We start from the raw sequence: 23644 nt of genomic DNA, 5'->3' as shown, positions 1-23644 counted from the left end.
ACTCACTCTCTACTACTCACTCTCTACTACTCACTCTCTACTACTCCGTCTACTACTCTCTACTACTCACTCTCTACTCCTCTCTAATCTACTCACTCTCTACTACTCTCTACAATCTACTACTCTCTACTACTCACTCTCTACTACTCACTCTCTACTACTCTCTACTCACTCTCTACTACTCTCTACTCACTCTCTACTACTCGCTACTACTCACTCTCTACTGCTCACTCTTTACTACTCTCTACTAACTCTCAACTACTCGCTACTACTCACTCTCTACTGCTCACTCTTTGCTACTCTCTACTACCCTCTACTACCCACTCTCTACTACTCTCTACTCTCTACTCACTCTCTACTACTTGCTACTACTCACTCTCCACTGCTCACTCTTTACTACTTTCTACTACTCACTCTCTACTACTCTCTACTACTCACTCTCTACTGCTCACTCTTTACTACTCTATACTACTCACTCTCTACTCCCTCTCTACTACTCTCTACTCTCTACTCACTCTCTACTACTCTCTACTATCTACTACTCTCTACTCTCTACTCACTCTCAACAACTCTCTACTACTCGCTACTACTCACTCTCTACTGCTCACTCTTTACTACTCTCTACTACTCACTCTCTACTACTCACTCTCTACTACTCTCTGCTCACTCTCTACTACTCTGTGCTCACTCTACTACTCTCTACTCACTCTCTCCTACTCACTCTACTCCTCACTCTACTCCTCACTCTCTACTACTCTCTACTCTCTACAACTCACTGTCAACTACTCTCTACTACTCACTCTCTACTCACTCTCTACTACTTGCTACTACTCACTCTCTACTGCTCACTCTTTAATACTCTCTACTAACTCTCAACTACTCGCTACTACTCACTCTCTACTACTCACTCTCTACTACTCTCTACTACTCTCTGCTCTCTCTCTACTACTCTCTACTACTCTCTACTCTCTACTACTCACTCTCTACTACTCACTCTACTACTCTCTACTACGCTCTACTCACTCTTTACTACTCGCCACTACTCACTCTCTACTGCTCACTCTTTACTACTCTCTACTACTCACTCTCTACTATTCACTCTACTACTCACTCTACTCCTCACTCTTAACTACTCACTCTCTGCTACTCTCTACTCACTCTCTAATGCTCATTCTCTACTTCTCACACTCTACTACTCTCTACTCACTCTACTACTCACTCTCTACTACTCACTCTCTACTACTCTCTACTACTCTACTCTCTACTCTCTACTACTCACTCTCTACTACTCTCTACTACTCACCCTCTACTACTCACTCTCTACTAGTCAACTCTCGCTACTACTTGCTACTACTCACTCTCTACTACTCTCTAATACTCACTCTACTACTCTCTACTATCTACTCACTCTCCACTACTCTACTCTCTATTCTCTACTACTCACTCTCTACTACTCACTCTACTACTCTCTACCACTCACTCTCTACTACTCACTCTCTACTACTCTCTAATCGCTCTCTACTACTCTCTACTCACTCTCTACTCACTCTCTACTGCTCACTCTATTACTCTCTACTATTCACTCTTTACTACTCACTCTACTACTCTCTACTACTCACTCTCTACTACTCTACTACTCACTCTCTACTCACTCTCTACTACTCTCTACTACTCGCTACTACACACTCTTTACTGCTCACTCTTTACTGCTCTCTACTACTCACTCTCTACTAAGCATTCTACTACTCTCTACTACTCACTCTCTACTACTCTCTTCTCACTCTCTACCATTCTCTACTACTCACTCTCTACTACTCTCTACTACTCACTATCTATCTACTACTCACTCTCTACTGCTCACTCTCTACTACGCTCTACTATCTACTCACTCTCTGGTACTCTACTCTCTACTACTCTCTACTACTCACTCTCTACTACTCACTCTCTACTACTCAACTCTCACTACTACTCGCTACTACTCACTCTCTACGGCTCACTCTTTACTACTCTACTACTCACTCTCTACTACTCTCTACTCTACTCACTCTCTACTACTCTCTACTCTACTCACTCTCTACTACTCTCTACTCTCTACTACTCACTCCCTTCTACTCTCTACTACTCACTCTCTACTACTCACTCTCTACTACTCTCTACTCACGCTCTACTTCTCTCTACTCACTCTCTACTACTCGCTACTACTCACGCTCTACTGCTCACTCTTTACTACTCTCTACTAACTCTCAACTACTCGCTACTACTCACTCTCTACTACTCTCTACTACTCACTCTCTACTATCTACTACTCACTCTCTACTACTCACTCTCTACTCACTCTCTACTACTCTCTACTCTACTCACTCTCTACTACTCGCTGCTACTCACTCTCCACTGCTCACTCTTTACTACTTTCTACTACTCACTCTCTACTACTCACTCTCTGCTACTCACTCTCTACTGCTCACTCTTTACTACTCTCTACTACTCACTCTCTACTACTCACTCTCTAATACTCACTCTCCTACTCTCTACTACTCTCTACTCACTCTCTACTACTCGCCACTACTCACTCTCTACTGCTCACTCTTTACTACTCTCTACTACTCACTCTCTAGTACTCACTCTATTACTCACTCTACTCCTCAATCTCTACTACTCACTCTCTACTACTCACTCTCTACTACTCTCTACTCTCTACTAACTCTCTACTACTCACTCTCTACTACTCTCTACTACTCACTCTCTACTACTCACTCTCTACTACTCTGTACTCACTCGCTACTACTCACTCTCTACTGCTCACTCTTTACTACTCTCTATTACTCACTCTCTACTACTCACTCTTCTACTCGCTACTACTCACTCTCTACTGTTCACTCTTTACTACTCTACTACTCACTCTCTACTCACTCTCTACTACTCTCTACTCTCTACTACTCTCTACTCTCTACTCACTCTCAACTACTCTCTACTCAGTCTCTACTACTCGCTACTACTCACTCTCTACTGCTCACTCTTTACTACTCACTCTCTGCTCACTCTCTACTACTCTCTACTCACTATCTACTCACTCTCTACTACTCTCCACTACTCACTCTCTACTGCTCACTCTTTACTACTCTCTACTATTCACTCTCTACTACTCTCTACTCTACTCACTCTCTACTACTCTCGACTACTCACTCTCAACTACTCTCTACTCAGTCTCTACTACTCACTACTACTCACTCTCTACTGCTCACTCTTTACTACTCTCTACTACTCACTCTCTACTACTCACTCTCTACTCTCTGCTCACTCTCTACTACTCTCTACTCACCATCTACTCACTCTCTACTACTCTCCACTCTCGACTACTCACTCTCAACTACTCTCTACTCAGTCTCTACTACTCGCTAATACTCACTCTCTACTGCTCACTCTTTACTACTCTCTACTACTCACTCTCTACTACTCACTCTCTAATACTCACTCTCCTACTCTCTACTACTCTCTACTCACTCTCTACTACTCACCACTACTCACTCTCTACTGCTCACTCTTTACTACTCTCTACTACTCACTCTCTAGTACTCACTCTATTACTCACTCTACTCCTCAATCTCTACTACTCACTCTCTACTACTCACTCTCTACTACTCTCTACTCTCTACTAACTCTCTACTACTCACTCTCTACTACTCTCTACTACTCACTCTCTACTACTCACTCTCTACTACTCTGTACTCACTCGCTACTACTCACTCTCTACTGCTCACTCTTTACTACTCTCTACTAGCTCTCAACTACTCGCTACTACTCACTCTCTACTGCTCACTCTTTACTACTCTCTACTACTCACTCTCTACTACTCACTCTTCTACTCGCTACTACTCACTCTCTACTGTTCACTCTTTACTACTCTCTACTACTCACTCTCTACTCACTCTCTACTACTCTCTACTCTCTACTACTCTCTACTCTCTACTACTCTCTACTCTCTACTCACTCTCAACTACTCTCTACTCAGTCTCTACTACTCGCTACTACTCACTCTCTACTGCTCACTCTTTACTACTCACTCTCTGCTCACTCTCTACTACTCTCTACTCACTATCTACTCACTCTCTACTACTCTCCACTACTCACTCTCTACTGCTCACTCTTTACTACTCTCTACTATTCACTCTCTACTACTCTCTACTCTACTCACTCTCTACTGCTCTCTACTCACTCTCTACTACTCGCCACTCACTCTCTACTACTCGCCACTACTCACTCTCTACTGCTCACTCTTTACTACTCTCTACTATTCACTCTACTACTCTCTACTCTACTCACTCTCTACTACTCTCTACTCACTCTCTACTACTCTCTACTACTCACTCTTTACTACTCTCTACTCTTCTCTACTACTCACTCTCTACTCACTCTCTACTACTCTCTACTCACTCACTACTACTCTCTACTAATCACTCTTTACTACTCTCTACTCACTCTCTACTACTCGCTACTACTCACTCTCCACTGCTCACTCTTTACTACTTTCTACTACTCACTCTCTACTACTCACTCTCTACTGCTCACTCTTTACTACTCTCTACTACTCACTCTTTACTACTCTCTTCTCAGTCTCTACTACTCTCTACTCTCTACTCCGCTCTACTCTCTACTCACTCTCAACTACTCTCTACTCACTCTCTACTACTCGCTACTACTCACTCTCTACTGCTCACTCTTTACTACTCTCTTCTGCTCACTCTCTACTACTCTCTACTACTCACTCTCTACTACTCCCTCTCTACTGCTCACTCTTTACTACTCTCTACTACTCACTCTCCACTACTCTCTACTCACTTTCTACCACTCTCTACTCTCTACTCCCCTCTACTCTCTACTCACTCTCAACTACTCTCTACTCACTCTCTACTACTCTCTACTCTCTACTCCGCTCTACTCTCTACTCACTCTCAACTACTCTCTACTCACTCTCTACTACTCTCTACTCACTCTCTACTACTCACTACTACTCACTCTCTACTGCTCACTCTCTACTACTCTCTACTACTCACTCTCTACTACTCTCTCTCTACTGCTCACTCACTACTACTCTCTACTACTCTCTACTACTCACTCTTGACTACTCTCTACTCAATCTCTACTACTCGCTACTACTCACTCTCCACTGCTCACTCTTTACTACTCTCTACTACTCACTCTCTACTACCCACTCTCTACTACTCTCTCTACTGCTCGCTCTTTACTACTCTCTTCTACTCACTCTCTACTCACTCTCTACTCTCTACTCCGCTCTACTCTCTACTCACTCTCAACTACTCTCTACTCACTCTCTACTACTCGCTACTACTCACTCTCTACTGCTCACTCTTTACTACTCTCTACTGCTCACTCTCTACTACTCTCTACTACTCTCTACTACTCTCTGCTCACTCTCTACTACTCTCTACTACTCTCTGCTCACTCTCTACTACTCTCTACTACACACTCTCTACTACTCACTCTCTTCTACTCACTCTCTACTACTCACTCTCTGCTGCTCACTCTCTACTACTCTCTACTCACTCTCTACTACTCTCTACTACTCTCTACTACTCACTCTCTACTACTCTCTACTACTCACTCTCTAATATCTACTACTCACTCTCTACTACTCTCTACTATCTACTCACTCTCTACTACTCTACTCTCTACTACTCTCTACTACTCTCTCTCTACTACTCTCTACTACTCTCCTCACTCTCTACTACTCTCTACTCTACTCACTCTCTACTACTCTCTACTACTCACTCTCTACTACTCACTCTCTACTACTCTAATCACTCTCTGCTACTCTCTCTCTACTACTCTCTACTACTCTCTACTCTACTCACTCTCTACTACTCTCTATTCTACTACTCTCTACTCCTCACTCTCTACTACTTGCTACTACTCACTCTGTACTGCTCACTCTTAAATACTCTCTACTAACTCTCAACTACTCGATACTACTCACTCTCTGCTGCTCACTCTTTACTACTCTCTACTCTTCTCTACTACTCACTCTTTACTACTCTCTACTCACTCTCTACTACTCAACTCTCTCTACTACTCGCTACTACTCACTCTCTACTGCTCACTCTTTACTACTCTCTACTACTCACTCTCTACTACTCACTCTTCTACTCGCTACTACTCACTCTCTACTGCTCACTCTTTACTACTCTGTACTACTCACTCTCTACTACTCTTTCTACTACTCTCTACTATTCACTCTCTACTACTCTCTACTACTATCTACTACTCACTCTCTACTACTCACTCTCTACTACTCTCTACTCTACTCACTCTCTACTACTCTCTACTCACTCTCTACTAGTCTCTACTCTCTACTACTCACTCTTTACTACTCTCTACTCTTCTCTACTACTCACTCTCGACTCACTCTCTACTACTCTCTACTCACTCACTACTACTCTTTACTACTCTCTACTACTCACTCTTTACTACTCTCTACTCACTCTCTACTACTCGCTACTACTCACTCTCCACTGCTCACTCTTTACTACTCTCTACTACTCACTCTCTACTACTCACTCTCTACTGCTCACTCTTTACTACTCTCTACTACTCACTCTCTACTACTCTACTCACTCTCTACTACTCTCTACTCTCTACTCTGCTCTACTCTCTACTCACTCTCAACTACTCTCTACTCACTCTCTACTACTCGCTACTACTCACTCTCTACTGCTCACTCTTTACTACTCTCTACTGCTCACTCTCTACTACTCACTGCTACTCTCTGCTCACTCTCTACTACTCACTCTCTACTACTCACTCTCTACTACTCACTCTCTACTGCTCACTCTTTACTACTCACTCTTTACTACTCTCTACTCACTCTCTACTACTCGCTACTACTCCCTCTCTACTACTCACTCTCTACTGCTCACTCCTTACTACTCTCTACTACTCACTCTCTTCTACTCTCTACTCACTCTCTACTACTCTCTATTCTCTACTCCGCTCTACTCTCTACTCACTCTCAAGTACTCTCTACTCACTCTCTACTACTCACTACTACTCACTCTCTACTGCTCACTCTTTACTGCTCACTCTTTACTACTCTCTACTGCTCACTCTCTACTACTCTCTGCTCACTCTCTGCTCACTCTCTACTCACTCTCTACTACTCTCTACTCTCTCTCTACTACTCTCTACTCTCTACTACTCACTCTCTACAACCCACTCTACTACTCACTCTACTCCTCACTCTCTGCTACTCACTCTACTCCTCACTCTCTGCTACTCACTCTCTACTACTCTCTACTCTCTACTCACTCTCTACTACTCACTCTCTACTATGCTCTACTCACTCTCTACTACTCTCTACTCACTCTCTACTACTCTCCTCACTCTCTACTACTCTCTACTCTACTCACTCTCTACTACACTCTACTCTCTACTACTCACTCTCTACTACTCACTCTCTACTACTCTAATCACTCTCTGCTACTCTCTCTCTACTACTCTCTACTACTCTCTACTCTACTACTCTCTACTCTCTACTACTCACTCTCTACTACTTGCTACTACTCACTCTGTACTGCTCACTCTTAATTACTCTCTACTAACTCTCAACTACTCGATACTTCTCACTCTCTGCTGCTCACTCTTTACTACTCTCTACTCTTCTCTACTACTCACTCTTTACTACTCTCTACTCACTCTCTACTACTCAACTCTCTCTACTACTCGCTACTACTCACTCTCTACTGCTCACTCTTTACTACTCTCTACTACTCACTCTCTACTACTCACTCTTCTACTCGCTACTACTCACTCTCTACTGCTCACTCTTTACTACTCTCTACTACTCACTCTCTACTACTCTTTCTACTACTCTCTACTATTCACTCTCTACTACTCTCTACTACTCACTCTCTACTACTCTCTACTCTACTCACTCTCTACTACTCTCTACTCACTCTCTACTACTGTCTACTCTCTACTACTCACTCTTTACTACTCTCTACTCTTCTCTACTACTCACTCTCGACTCACTCTCTACTACTCTCTACTCACTCACTACTACTCTTTACTACTCTCTACTACTCACTCTTTACTACTCTCTACTCACTCTCTACTACTCGCTACTACTCACTCTCCACTGCTCACTCTTTACTACTCTCTACTACTCACTCTCTACTACTCACTCTCTACTGCTCACTCTTTACTACTCTCTACTACTCACTCTCTACTACTCTCTACTCACTCTCTACTACTCTCTACTCTCTACTCCGCTCTACTCTCTACTCACTCTCAACTACTCTCTACTCACTCTCTACTACTCGCTACTACTCACTCTCTACTGCTCACTCTTTACTACTCTCCACTGCTCACTCTCTACTACTCACTGCTACTCTCTGCTCACTCTCTACTACTCACTCTCTACTACTCACTCTCTACTACTCACTCTCTACTGCTCACTCTTTACTACTCACTCTTTACTACTCTCTACTCACTCTCTACTACTCGCTACTACTCACTCTCCACTGCTCACTCTTTACTACTCTATACTACTCACTCTCTACTACTCTCTACTACTCACTCTCTACTACTCACTCTCTACTGCTCACTCCTTACTACTCTCTACTACTCACTCTCTTCTACTCTCTACTCACTCTCTACTACTCTCTACTCTCTACTCCGCTCTACTCTCTACTCACTCTCAAGTACTCTCTACTCACTCTCTACTACTCGCTACTACTCACTCTCTACTGCTCACTCTTTACTACTCTCTACTGCTCACTCTCTACTACTCTCTGCTCACTCTCTGCTCACTCTCTACTCACTCTCTACTACTCTCTACTCTCTCTCTACTACTCTCTACTCTCTACTACTCACTCTCTACAACCCACTCTACTACTCACTCTACTCCTCACTCTCTGCTACTCACTCTACTCCTCACTCTCTGCTACTCACTCTCTACTACTCTCTACTCTCTACTCACTCTCTACTACTCACTCTCTACTATGCTCTACTCACTCTCTACTACTCTCTACTCACTCTCTACTACTCGCTACTACTCACTCTACTGCTCACTCTTTACTACTCTACTAACTCTCAACTACTCGCTACTACTCACTCTCTACTGCTCACTCTTTACTACTCTCTACTACTCACTCTCTACTACTCTACTCACTCACTACTACTCTCTACTCTACTACTCACTCTTCACTACTCTCTACTCACTCTCTACTACTCGCTACTACTCACTCTCCACTGCTCACTCTTTACTACTCTCTACTACTCACTCTCTACTACTGTCTACTACTCACTCTCTACTACTCACTCTCTACTGCTCACTCTTTACTACTCTCTACTACTCACTCTCTACTCACTCTGTACTACTCTCTACTCTCTACTCACTCTCTACTACTCTCTACTACTCTCTACTCACTCTCAACTACTCTCTACTCTCTCTACTACTCGCTATTACTCACTCTCTTTACTGCTCACTCTTTACTACTCACTCTCTACTACTCACTCTGTACTATCTACTACTCTCTGCCCACTCTCTACTGCTCTCTACTCACTCTCTACTACTCTCTACTCTCTACTACTCACTCTCTACTACTCTCTACTACTCACTCTCTACTACTCACTCCACTACTCTCTACTCACTCTTTACTACTCTTTACTACTCACTCTCTACTGCTCACTCTTTACTACTCTCTTCTACTCACTCTCTACTACTCACTCTACTACTCCCTCTACTCCACACTCTCTACTACTCACTCTCTACTACTCTCTACTCTCTCCTCACGCTCTACTACTCACTCTCTACTACTCTCTCTACTACTCTCTACTGCTCATTCTCTACTGCTCACTCTCTACTATTTTCTACTCTCTACTCACTCTCTACTACTCTCTACTACTCACTCTCTACTCTCTACTACTCACTCTCTACTACTCACTCTCTGCTACTCAACTCTCTCTACTACTCGCTACTACGCACTCTCTACTGCTCACTCTTTACTACTCTCTACTACTCACTCTCTACTACTCACTCTATTACTCTCTACTACTCACTCTCTACTACGCTCTACTACTTACTACTCTCTACTACTCGCTCTCCCCTGCTCACTCTTTACTACTCACTCTCTACTACTCCGTCTACTACTCTCTACTACTCACTCTCTACTACTCTCTACTACTCTCTACTCTACTCACTCTCTACTACTCTCTACTCACTCCTTACTACTCTCTACTCTCTACTTCTCACTCTCTACTTCTCTCTACTCACTCTCTACTACTCTCTACTCACTCTATACTACTTGCTACTACTCACTCTATACTGCTCACTCTTTACTTCTCTCTACTAACGCTCAACTACTCGATACTACTCACTCTCTACTGCTCACTCTTTACTACTCTCTACTACTCACTCTCTACTCACTCTCTACTACTCTGTACTCACTCACTACTACTCTCTACTCTCTACTCACTCTCTACTACTCGCTACTACTCACTCTCCACTGCTCACTCTCTACAACTCTCTACTACTCACTCTCCACTACTCTCTACTACTCACTCTCTACTACTCACTCTCTACTGCTCACTCTTTACTACTCTCTACTGCTCACTCTTTACTACTCTCTACTACTCACTCTCTACTCACTCTCTACTACTCTCTACTCTACTCACTCTCTACTACTCTACTACTCTCTACTCTCTACTCACTCTCAACTACTCTCTACTCACTCTGTACTACTCACTCTCTACTGCTCACTCTTTACTACTCTCTACTACTCACTCTCTACTACTCTCTACTACTATCTGCTCACTCTCTACTACTCTCTACTCACTCTTTACCACTCTCTACTACTCACTCTCTAATACTCACTCTACTACTCTCTACTACTCTCTACTCACTCTCTACTACTCGCCACTACTCTCTCTACTGCTCACTCTCCACTACTCTCTACTACTCACTCTCTACTACTCACTCTCTACTGCTCACTCTTTACTACTCTCTACTGCTCACTCTTTACTACTCTCTACTACTCACTCTCTACTCACTCTCTACTACTCTCTACTCTACTCACTCTCTACTACTCTACTACTCTCTACTCTCTACTCACTCTCAACTACTCTCTACTCACTCTGTACTACTCACTCTCTACTGCTCACTCTTTACTACTCTCTACTACTCACTCTCTACTATTCTCTACTACTATCTGCTCACTCTCTACTACTCTCTACTCACTCTTTACTACTCTCTACTACTCACTCTCTAATGCTCACTCTACTACTCTCTACTACTCTCTACTCACTCTCTACTACTCGCCACTACTCTCTCTACTGCTCACTCTTTACTACTCTCTACTACTCACTCTCTACTACTCACTCTACTACTCACTCTACTCCTCACTCTCTACTACTCACTCTCTACTACTCACTCTCTACTACTCTGTACTCTCTACTCACTCTCTACTACTCACTCTACTACTCTCTACTACTCTCTACTCACTCTCTACTACTCGCCACTACTCACTCTCTACTGCTCACTCTTTACTACTCTCTACTACTCACTCTCTACTACTCACTCTACTACTCACTCTACTCCTCACTCTCTACTACTCACTCTCTACTACTCACTCTCTACTACTCTGTACTCTCTACTCACTATCTACTACTCACTCTCTACTCACTCTCTACTACTCACTCTCTACTACTTACTCTCTACTTCTATCTACTCACTCTCTACTACTCTCTACTCACTCTCTACTACTCACTACTAGTCGCTCTCTACTGCTCACTCTTTACTACTCTACTAACTCTCAACTACTCGCTACTACTCACTCTCTACTGCTCACTCTTTACTACTCTCTACTACTCTCTCTCTACTCACTCACTACTACTCTCTACTCTCTACTGCTCACTCTCTACTATTCTCTACTCTCTACTCACTCTCTACTACTTGCTACTACTCACTCTCCACTGCTCACTCTTTACTACTCTCTACTACTCACTCTACTACTCACTGTACTACTCACTCTCTACTACTCTCTACTCGTTCTCTACTGCTCACTCTCTACTACTATCTATTCACTCTCTACTACTCTCTACTACTCACTCTCTACTACTCACTCTACTACTCTCTACTACTCTCTACTACAAACTATCTACTTCTCACTCTTTACTGCTCACTCTCTACTACTTACTCTCTACTACTCTCTACCTCTACCACTCTACCTCTAACTCTCTACCTCTCTCAACCTCTACCTACCTCTCTACGCTCACACATATGCACATATATAGGTATATAAATGGCTATGCATTTATATATATGTATGTGTATATATATAAATATATATATATACATCTGCATATCTATATAAATACAAATATCAATGCATGCATACATATACATATATGCATACATATGCATGTTATGTACATGAAAGTTTGAAAAACACTAATAAAAGCAACGCTAAAAAGCAAGCTAATTACAAACAGAATTGCTTTAACTTAAACGAGGTCGAGACCTATTGCATTTTCGATGCTTGTTAACTACAGTTGGGGCGGTAAAATACAGCAATAATCATGGTTTAGTGTGCCCTCGGCACCCTTGGGCCCAAATGCTACTGCAACTTCTGCACCATCAATAGCTACGCTCCTGGCAGCAAGGGTGCCAGGGGCCATGATGCAAGCAGGGGAAGTTGCTCTTCCATCTAAGGGTTTAGATATGAACATAAGCTTTAATTCGAACCTCCCAAGCCTGGTGCCACTGCACCCGCTGCACTATTATTCACTACGTCCATGACAGAGATATGTGCAGGGTTTGGGTTGTTGACATATATGCTGCACATACCTTACACTGAATGCCATATCCCTTCCTTAGGTCCATCCTGCAGTAACATATCGATGAATTCGTTTCTTAAACTTACCTTTTCAATCCTGCAACAGGTAGTGTGCTGCGCCTCACAGCCCCTCTGAGTTCCAGGGAGGGCAGAATGTGTTCAAGCTCTCTCTGTGATTGGCGGAGCTCGGCCTGTGTGCGTCATCTGCACAGTGCTGTCAATCAAACAGAGTGCGTGTAGGTGTGTTAGCCACACCGCTCTTTGAAGCATCTCTGTAAAGTAAGGGTCAGGCATGCACATATAAGGGAGCAGTGGTAGCATAATCAACTGCTGCAGGTGTGTGTGTTTTTTTACACCTCTTCCCGAGCAGGTAGGCCCCAGTCAGCCTGTCTTTCCATGCAACTTTTAAGTTGCTTTATTTAGTTCCTTTGCTTCATGTCAGCTGAAGCTGTGGGGGGCCCGCCTCTGACATGAAAGTTGTGCCCCCCCCTCCCCAACAGCACCTGCGCTATGTTCCTAGAAGTTAATGAACAGTACGGAACGAAAGCCCGATAAAAGGCTTCAGGTGCATATGCAAATACACATTACTATTTTATTTCCTTTTATTAACATGAAACACGTTTTCTCGTGAGGGAAATTCTTTTATCCACATTCTCTGAGAAATGGGGTATTTGTGACATGTTCTCACTCTTGCTGAGCAAGTTGGTCCTACCTGCAGTGGTTGGGCGACACACTGAGACTCCGTGCTGCGCTTGCGAGCTATTCTACCGCGTCCAAGTCTGGTATAAATCAGTACTACTCACAGAAAAAAAGCTTGATGTACCGGGCCCTTAAAGCTCCTCGAAAAGAACACTGATGTTTTTAACACTGATATTTTTCCTTCAGCCACTAAACAGACATCTGTCTAACACACTGACAGGGCCTACTTGTGCACCGCAGCTGCATATATCAGATCACCGATGTTATAAGAGGCTGCCTTGGAGAGTTAAGATAATGTCCTTTTATTGTAGGCCTTGCGTCCTTGAGAAACAGTAATCTGTCCTTCAGAGGCGTGGGGGGCTGCCACGGCCAGGCTGTGACATGAACACTCCAGCTCGAGGAGGCAATATTCTTTTGCTCAGTATATCCTTGTACAGGCAGCGCTGGAATATTAACCAGTTTCAATAAAAGCTTTTTGTTAACATTGGGATGGTTCATGTAGGGATCGGCTGTACAACTGATTTTTCACGAGTGCCCAGATGTGTGCTGATGTCTGAGAGAGCTTGGTGACCCATGGCGCAGATATTTACGAAGGGCTTGTGTTTTACAGGTCAGCTGGAGGAAGCCGCGGAGCACTATGAGGCCTTCTATCAGCTGACATTGGGGCGAAAATGGACGGATGAGACAGGCCGCACTCAGAACTCACTGGCCTGCGAGCATCTCTGGAGGATTTACACATTACTGGCAGACAAAATGCTGGAAAATAAGGAACACCAGCAGGCCATCAAAAGTCTCATAAAAGCTTTTCAAATGGCAAAAGAAGGTGGGTGAAAAGCAGTCCTCTTCCGTACCATCTTCAATGCACCAGGGCTAGCATTCCCTGGGGAAAAGTAAAGGCTGTCTTCTATTTCAATCCACGTCATGTTTTTCGAAATTTATAAACAGAAATAAATAGTCAATATTCTTTCTCCGAGCAAAACAGGCTTTAACTACTAAAAAGCTACACTTTCTCGAGCACCAAGCCTTGATATAAAGCACTGTAGAAATAAAAAATAGACATGTTCTTGTTTTTATCTTCTTGTAAATATTTTAGGGAAGTACGAAGCCATAATGATTAGTGATGTTGATATTCTTTTTTTGTTCCCTTTTTAAGATGTCTTCTACATTAATGGTGGTGAACACCTCTTGATTAAACCGGGCAGATCATATTACATCTTTTATACTCGCAAATAAAGGTAGTAATGGTGGTTCTACAAATATGCAAAAGAAAAGAACATCACTTGAGTTGTTAACAGCATCCGGGAGTGCAATCTCAAAGGGGCATCCCCAGTGACGTCAGTATTTGCTCTATCTAGTAAACATTTTTGCCACATATAATAATAATAATAATTATAATAAATGTTTATCGTTTAGTTAATTAAAACCTTAAAAATTTATCGCATGAATAAAAGTAAGCAATTAAATGTCTTCATTTTTAAAAACTTTACATTCTCAATTCTCATAATTAATGATTTTCATATGCTCCAAATGGGGTTCATAGAATGCAATTAAGATCTTACTAAGGGCCCAATTATGATGCGTTTAGGAAATCTTCCTGATCGAATCGGTTTAGAAATGGTTTCCGACTGACTCAGATCGGGAGAGTCCGACCGAGAATGAAGCATCCTGGTGCTTCCAGATACGATTTGGTTGGACTCCAATTGACTTCTACAGGAGCCAATGTTCCTAACCGCATCGTAATCCGGCCCTTGGTCGGGAAAACACGTTTCCGATTCGGAAGTAGCAAATGCCATTAGGAGGCCTTACTAACCTCATCGTAATCGGGCCGTAGGTGGGAATGCTTTCTTAACCACATCGTAATCAGGCCCTTAATCGTAAAATTTCTGCTTCCTACCGCTCAGTTATGAGTTCACTTTTCAGGCTTGATTGTGAAGTTACAAGCATTCTCCACTTACGTATCATGGACAATAAAGTTTCTTATCATGTCATAATTTTCTCTATCTACTTTTTTTTTATTTCTCTTTATTAATTTTCAAGTTAAACACATATCAGCAATGCCATACACGGCGGTACAGATGACAAACAATCAAAACAAACATCATGTGATTGACCAATTTCCTTTCACATAGCTTAGCGGGATATAAGTAACTTACAATGATTATGCCATTACAGGGGCAGACATGCAAGACAATATCAGCCTTCATCGGTCAATGTTCATGGCTGGGTTTGTGAGCTCAGATACTGACGTAGAGGTTCCTAAATGTCCTTGGGTTTGGAAGACGAGGGCAGCTCTTCCGCATATAGTTCAAGTCTTTCTTTACAATAGACAAGGTCCTTCACCCAGTGGTCCGGTCGTGGGGTCATAGTACTCTCCCATGTCAGCGCCACCCGGCGCTTCGCCAACAGCAGCGCAATTCTTATATATCTGCCCACAACTCCTTTCAGCTGCGGCACGCAGCATAGTAGACAAACCTTTGGTATACATTGCAAAGGGACTGCTGACATAACCTGCAATCGCCGCACCACTTCCTCTCAGTAGTCAGACACCAACCTACATTCCCAAGCCAAGTGCCTGAAGTCTGCATCTGGCTTCCGCATCTTTTGCAATTGCTATTGTCATGGAGCCCAAACGTATGTAGTTTAAGTGGTGTGTGGTATACTTGATGAATATATTTAAAATGGATAATGCACAGGTTTCCATTGGGCGTGAGGGCGCTGGTGATTTTGCAGCAATGCTCCCACTCTGTTAGTGTTAGCGGAGGATTGAGTTTGACATTCCAGCGCGCAAGACTTTTATTATCACCCTGGACCTTCTTGTCCCTAACTGCACTATACAGCTTAGTGACAAGCTTGCGCCATGTGGAAGAGACCAGAAGCAACTGTAGAGAGTGTAGGGTGGGTGGCTCGGCTGGGAACATGCTAATATGTGCTTTTACTGCCTGGTTCAATCTGTGCAGCGTGAATCGAAAGAGCAGTGGTGAGTTATGAGTGTATTGCAGTTCTTCTGCTGTGACAAAACTCCCGTTAGGATATAGGTCTTGCATTTTGTCAATGCCTGCTTCTCTTAGGGAGCGCAGCGGGCCTTCCTCTTGTGTCACCGAGAGTGCGGCGTGGTGAGCCAGAGGGAGCGCTGGAGTATAAAGCAGGAGTTTCTCCGCAAGTCTACCGATAGATTGCCATGCAGCAATGGTGGCATCTATCGCATTGATTTCATGTTTTGGTGTGCCCCGCTGTGAGTGTGTGATGATGCCATGTAAAGGAGTTGGGTGTGCATCCCCGTCTTTCACTGCCACGTGTGGGGTAAAAGCATGGGGATTGTACCAGTAATCTGCGTACTGCACCTGCGCACAGTGATAGTACATATATAAATCTGGCACACAGAAGCCACCCTTGGCATAGTCCAGGGTGAGTGTGTTCCATCCCACCCTAGCTTGTTTACCACCCCAGATTAATCGTACTAGTAACGACTTTAAAATGTTGAAAAAATGCTGAGTTAGTGTTATTGGGATGTTACTAAACAAGTACAGGAAGCGAGGCAATACTAAAATTTTTATGAGAGCAATGCGGTCTGCTAAGGAGAGCGGCAGTGCCTTCCATCTGTCCAGGACAACACACGCCCTCCCATAGTTTTCTTTGCTCACTATCTCGGGATCTCGATGCACCCAGATCCCCAGGTACTTATCTGGGTCTGTGGACCACATCAGCGGGTATTCCAGGTTTAGGGTATTATCACGGATTTATCCCAATTAATAGACAGTACCGAAAATAGGCCAAACCTGATATATTCACGCAACACAGGTGCTAGATACCGTTGTGGCTCTCTAATGAACAGCACCATGTCATCGGCATAGAGAGAAATGCAGACTGGACAGTGCATAAAATTAAAGAGAAGTGTCTCTGTGTCGCTGTCTGATTATGCACGTCAGTGGCTCCAACCTAATAGTGAACAGTAGTGGTGATAGGGGACACCCCTGCCTAGTTCCTTTACTTATCTGAAAGGGCTCCGATGTCAGTCGCCTACTCGGACCCGTGCGGAGGGGTCTGTGTATAGCAGATGCACCCATCCAATAAAAACCAGAGGGAAACCCATACACCTCAGAATCTGAAACATATAACTCCATTCAATGGAGTCAAATGCTTTCGCTGCATCCAACATAACAGCAGCAGCAGGGAGGGCAGGATCTAGGATGTGAAACATCGCAAATATAGTGCGTAAATTATAGGACATGGATCTTTCTGTTATGAATCCAGATTGATCCAGTAGTACCAGACCTGGCATTAAAGGCTCAAGCCTGGATGCTATAATGCTTGCCAGTATTTTGGCATCCAGATTGATAAGTGATAAGGGGCGGTATGACTCGCAGTTAAAGGGGGGCCTTGTCTTTTTTTTAATAAAGTTATTATCAGAGCCTGTCGAAGCGATGGGGGAAGGTGGCTTGTCTCATGTGCCTCACCATACATTTCCAGTAAATGGGGACCTAGCAGCTCTGCGTATTCTTTATAAAATTCTGCCATGAGGCCATCAGGCCCCGGAGCCTTTTTATTTGGCAAAGCACATGTTGCCTCTTGGATATCAGATGCTTCAATTGGCCGACTTAGATAATCTTGGTGTCCTTTAGCTAACCATGCACAGGCAATGTCCGATAGGTACTCATCTAGCGCTGTAGGGTCTGCATTCCCTCGCGTACATGTCGGCATAGCAGCCACGAAATTGTTCAACTATGGCTTGTGGCGTGTAGTGTCCCACACCCTGCTCATCTATAATGGTTGTAATGGTATGGTGCTCAGCGCGATATTTAAGTTTTGTCGCTAAATTATGGCCCGGCCTGCCGCCCTCGCCGTAAGCATGAGCCACATGTCTCACTGCAGCCCCAAACCGCCTCTCGCACTCTTCAGCGGGCAGATGTTGATAGCCTGCGTACCTGCAGAGCCCACCGGTGCCAGCAACATTGTTTCAGCTGATCAACAGCCCGCAGGTAAACTCTGGGTCTCCGGACGTCGTCTCTCACATCAGCGGGCTGCCATGTTATTCATCGCACCTTGGGTCAGACAAGCAGCAAATTACCTAATTCCAGCCATTCGATGTCGGGAAAAAATGCCTAACTTAGTTTGGAGATGCCCACAAAGCAGCTGCCTCCGCATAGATAGCACGGATGGAGCCGTGGGAGCAGGATAATTACCGGATTGGCAAGTTGGCCGGCGGAGCTGCACTACAGCGCAGCCATCTTGCCGTGCGCCAATTTTCTCTATCTACTTTGTAGCTAGAGTTTCAGTTTTCAGTGCCAGATCATGGAGGTTGAGAGATTGTTAGTTCATTTGAGAATCTGACGGGTCTAACCCTCCTATTATGGCCGCTCTGCATGTCCTTATTCTTCTGATGTTTAGCGCTTTTCTTAATAAAGTGACTAGTGCTGTGTAAAGTTTAGGACATGTGCAAATTAGATGAATAAAGTCCTCTTTGTTACTGCCGCAGAGTCAGCATAGTGTCGGCCCTTTGTGGACCCAGGTTGGCTTCTCTGCGAACGATGGTAGTTTTCCGAAGCAAAGAGCCATCAGTTGTCTTTTTCTGTAGATCAAAAATGTAATACTTAAAGAAGTTGTCGTGCAAGGATCTTATCATTTTTAATCACTTTCCAGGCGTGCGTTCTCACACTGAAGATATGTTTGTCGACTAACAAGGAGTGAAATTTTGCAGTTTGTTTATTATTTGCTTGAAGGTTGAATAAGGCAAGTTGTTATTTCAAAGCTCGCCTGTACAAGTGGTTGTTATGGCTTTTTGAAGGTATTGATTGTATGATGATTTTTTGTCATTGTCTAATTCTGCCCAGAGAGCTTTGTTCAGTGTGGAGTTAGCTGTACTCTGTTTTAGTCGAGACCAAAGCTTTATCGTTGCATGCATCCTCCCTATTGTTTCGTTTATTAGACCAAATTCAAGTCTCACTTGTGCTGGTGAAGCAGGCTGATGTACCTGAAAAATCTTTTTATATGTTGTGACTAGTAGTTTGTTCAGAAGTTTGGCGTCTTTGCCGTGTAAAGCAATACTGGCATATGTTATTGTTGGAAGCATTTTGGCAGATATCACTGCAAGCAAAGGTTTGTATGATGGCCCCTTCAGTTTTTTTGCCAGGGCCTAAAGGCAAACGTTAATGCACTAGTTCTCTGTGACATATACGTTTTCTCTCAGCGGTTTAGTTTGTTGTCCATATAAAACCCCAAGTATTTATGATCAGTTACTTCCTCTAACAGGTTACCCTCAAACCATATGTTCTGTTTGGCAGTTGGGTAATTGCTGATCAGCATTGTTTTGCTTTTTGATGTACTGATTTCTAGTTTGTTGGTTGTTTTGTATGATAACTTTCCCAGTTGCGGTGGATGAGGGTTGATCTTGTCCAGCCGATGGGCCAAGTCCAAGATAAACAAATAAAAAAGGTGAAGAGCCAGCTAGCAGCCCTGTTTTAAACCTTTGTTTGTCATCACATTTCTAAATAGTCATGAGCCATCTCCCAACTTTTTTCTCATCCATGAATGGGAGTAAAGTAGCTGTAGGAGAAGAGTTGGCCTAACGGCTATGGCAGTCGACCTCGAATCTGGGGAACTGAGTTTGAGTCTCGGCAATGACGCTGAACATCCTGTGATTCTGGGCAAATCACTTAATCTCCCTGTGCCTAACAAAAAATAAAAATGAATGTGTCCTCATGTAATGCAACTGGTGCTATGTAATGCGCTCTGATACCCGATTCGGGTCAAGTTCGCACTATATAAAACTCTGTAAATAAAATAAAAAAATCCACTTAATATTCTCTTAGGAATATTCCAAGCTTTCAGTTTTTTCCCATAGGAGTTGAGGATCCACACTGTCAAATGCGGCCTTTAGATCTATAAAACAAAGTGCAGTTGTTATTTTCTCCGCTTGTACCTGTCATCTATAAGTGAAAGAGTTAGAATATTTGTAATCGTCCCGATCCCTTTTCTAAAACCTGTCTGGTTGACAGGAATCAGGCCAAGCTTATTTGACCACTCAGTTAGGTCTTCCAGGATCAGCGAGGCGCAATACTTTGCTTCTACATCCAATAATGCGTTTAACCTGTAATTTGCTGGACATGTTCTATCTCCTCCTTTGTATATCGGTGTGATTATTGAGCCTTGCCAGCTAGGTGTGATTTGATTTAGATGCTCGATTTCTTTAAATAGTCTGGTGAGATGGTTACTCCAGAAGGATGGGTCATTTTTCAAAATTACTTGAGAAATGCCATTGGGCCCTGGTTCACCATCTCCTCTGCCTTTCCGTATTATTCTTGTTAAGTCTTCAGCTAAGTAAGCGGATGTATCTGATTTTACATTTGTGTAATAAGTACCATCTTTGTCGTAATTCCATGTTATTTCTTCCGCTGGCAACACAGATATTACATTTGGGTAGCAAGTGCTGTCTTTTTCTTGTATGGAGTTTTCAACATTTCCTTTTACCACCTCTAGATCTTGGTGATATACGTATTCTTGCTGCTTACTAGCTGGGTTTTCAGAAGTTGTAGTTTCTGTAAATCTTTTTGTAAGAAACTTTGCCCACTCATGTTCTTGTACGTATGAGGTTAGAGAGTTGACAGGCCTGTTCAAGTTGTTAATTATTTCCTAAAATGTGCTGGAGTTAGTTTTTTTGGCATTATATAATAGTTTTGTCCAAAAATTTTCGTCACTGCTTCTTTTATCCTACCATAACTTATTTTTGCACAGTTTCCTCAGTTTGCCTACATTGTCCCATGCTGTTTGATCCAGGTCCGTTTTTTAAAGTCTCCTGATGGCTTTTTTTAGTTCGCCTTTCAGTATGTGAACCTCACTTGTTTTTTTTCCAGATATTAATGTTGTTAATTTCACTGTGATGTTTACCCAGGCTTGTATCTTAGTTGGGCCTTCATTTTCACTTGCTGTTATAAGCCCCTGTAGTTTGTTTTGGAGCTCCTCAATGGTTTCATTAGTCCATTTAAGCCGTTTTAGATCAATTGAGTGGAAACTTCTTTATGTTGCCTGATTAATCTGGTGCTTAGTTAAGTTTAGGTTAAAATAAATGTGTTGGTAGGAGTGATCACTCCAATTGGAGGAGAAGAGGCATCATTGGTAATGAGATTACCGTGTAGTCAAGTCTGGATTCCCAGAAAAGTATGTTTGGCCTGGATGTCATCCATTGTCCTGCCATTTATGACTCTCATTCCCAGATATTCTAATGATTTTACCAAATGTCGGCCTGTGTGATTAGGAAGTGCAGTTTTAAATTGGTACTGAGGTTGAACATTCCAGCATTTGTTGTCAGTGGCTAGTTTCTTGTCTTCGTCCGGGGAGTAGATTGAATTAGAGTTGAAGCCTCCTGTTAGCACTATGTCCCAAGTGGGGTAAATGCTTCTTATGTCCGAGATTGTGGCACTATGAGCTTTTGTGCCTTTGGATGTGCATAAGTGTTAATCAGTAATACTGTTCTTAGTTTCTCATTGGTGTGTAGCGTAAGTTTAATTAATTGCACATTGGGTCCGGAAGAGGCTATCTGCTCCGATTTGATGTTTAGGGCTGTGGACACATAAACTGCCAGACCCCCATTTGGGCGGCCGTGTTTCTTGTGTTTCTCTGCTGGTATGTTGTAATGTGTGAAACCTGCAAGTGGTAAGTCCTCCAGTGCCCATGTCTCCTGGAGGGCAATAATGTTACATGTTGCCCAGACTTGAGGGGGGCTGCCTTCTTCCGGCCATTTATTTGCTCTGGCTGTATTCCATTAGAGGAGATGGAAGTTTCCATTGTTGGATTTGGCAGGATGTCTGTCCGTTGGTCAGTTACCCTTCACTTCTTTCAAGGAACCCGGGAGCCAGCTCCATTGGTCTTTGTCTAATTCTGCTTCTGCATTCTTGTCTTTAAATACCCCATTCCACTGTGCGATTGATGGACTTCTTCCTTTTGTGCTCTGCAAGACTGAGTACACCTGTGATTTTCCTTTTGTTTGTCCTGATCCAAGGTTTGCTTTGTCGATGGGGTTTTTAATATGGTTTTGCCACAGAGACGTTTGCTTCCAATGTTCTCCTCTTTTCAGTTGTAGGTTGTAGGCATTCCCCTTGCTTTTGAACCCCATAATTAAAGCTTCATACTGCATCACTATCCTACAGGAGTGAGTGACCTTATATTGCCAGTGTGCCTTGGGAAGAGAAGTAGATCTTTGTTGTTTATTCCAGGGCTTCCTATGTGGATTTCTATGGCTATGTTCTTTCTCATGGGATCTACACCTTGATCAACTCCACCTTTGTCAACGCTTGCTCATCTGACGTGGTTTGCAGGGTGTCTTCCCAGGTAAGTGATGCCTTTTAGTCAGTTCCACTTTCAGGTTCTGCTTTTTTTGTTTCTCTGCTGTCAGTGGAACACAATAATTTACCAGAGGAGAAAGAATAGCCAGTCTTTTCTTATCACCCCTTCCACAGCTTGATTCTTGCATGGTCATGTGATAAGGGCCTCTCTCTAGTCCAAAGTTAGGTTTTTATGTATATACTGGTACTTGTTGGATATATAAGATTAAGCTCTCATGTCTCAAATTCAAGCCCCTCAAATCCAGCTCAGAGATAGTTGTGATCCAATGACCATATCAAATACATTTCCCCCTCAGATCTCAAAACAGAGACATCTTTGCAAAAATGCAAATGTTTTGTTAAAAAACGTGCAATACAGTGACATCTTTGGTTGTTTTTATTGCAGCAATGCAGCTCAATAAAACCTATATTCTACAGAGCTGCATGAAATATGGGCAATATTTCGCAGTTTTCAGTGATGTATGAATTTCCATCTTGTTGACAGTCCCCCAACTACATTGCAGAGCTTCATCATTGTTTTTTATTATTTGGGTTGGGGACATGATTGGGGCCCCACTCTCTATGTCCATTTGGGGACCCTATCCCCCAGGGTCAACTTTTAAAGCCCTCTCCGAGCCTGTTGTGCCCACAGGACTCAATCACCTGGGCCCAAGCACTTTATTTTTAGGAAAGTGGGGTACACAGCCCCTTCCTTGAGTCTGTATCAGCCCCAGGGGCCCCATCAGGTGGGGCCAAACAATAAACAGAGGGGTTGGAGAGCGT

At 43.1% G+C, this 23644-nt stretch overlaps 1 protein-coding gene across 2 annotated transcripts in view; it reads left to right on the top strand.

Annotated features, from left to right (window-relative positions):
• Positions 1-23644, top strand: part of TTC29 (tetratricopeptide repeat domain 29) — a 1075828-nt gene that overhangs the window by 508353 nt on the left and 543831 nt on the right. For both annotated transcript variants that reach the window (XM_085643268.1, XM_085643267.1), the window contains exon 6: positions 14158-14370. In XM_085643268.1, the coding sequence (XP_085499394.1) occupies positions 14158-14370 (213 nt within the window). The remainder of the gene's footprint in view (positions 1-14157; positions 14371-23644) is intronic.

Source organism: Triturus cristatus, chromosome 2_2 (assembly GCF_964204655.1).
Source record: "Triturus cristatus chromosome 2_2, aTriCri1.1, whole genome shotgun sequence".
Taxonomy (NCBI): Eukaryota; Metazoa; Chordata; class Amphibia; order Caudata; family Salamandridae; genus Triturus; species Triturus cristatus.
Note: the sequence above shows the minus strand (reverse complement) of the source record. Positions and strands in the feature narration are given on the sequence as shown.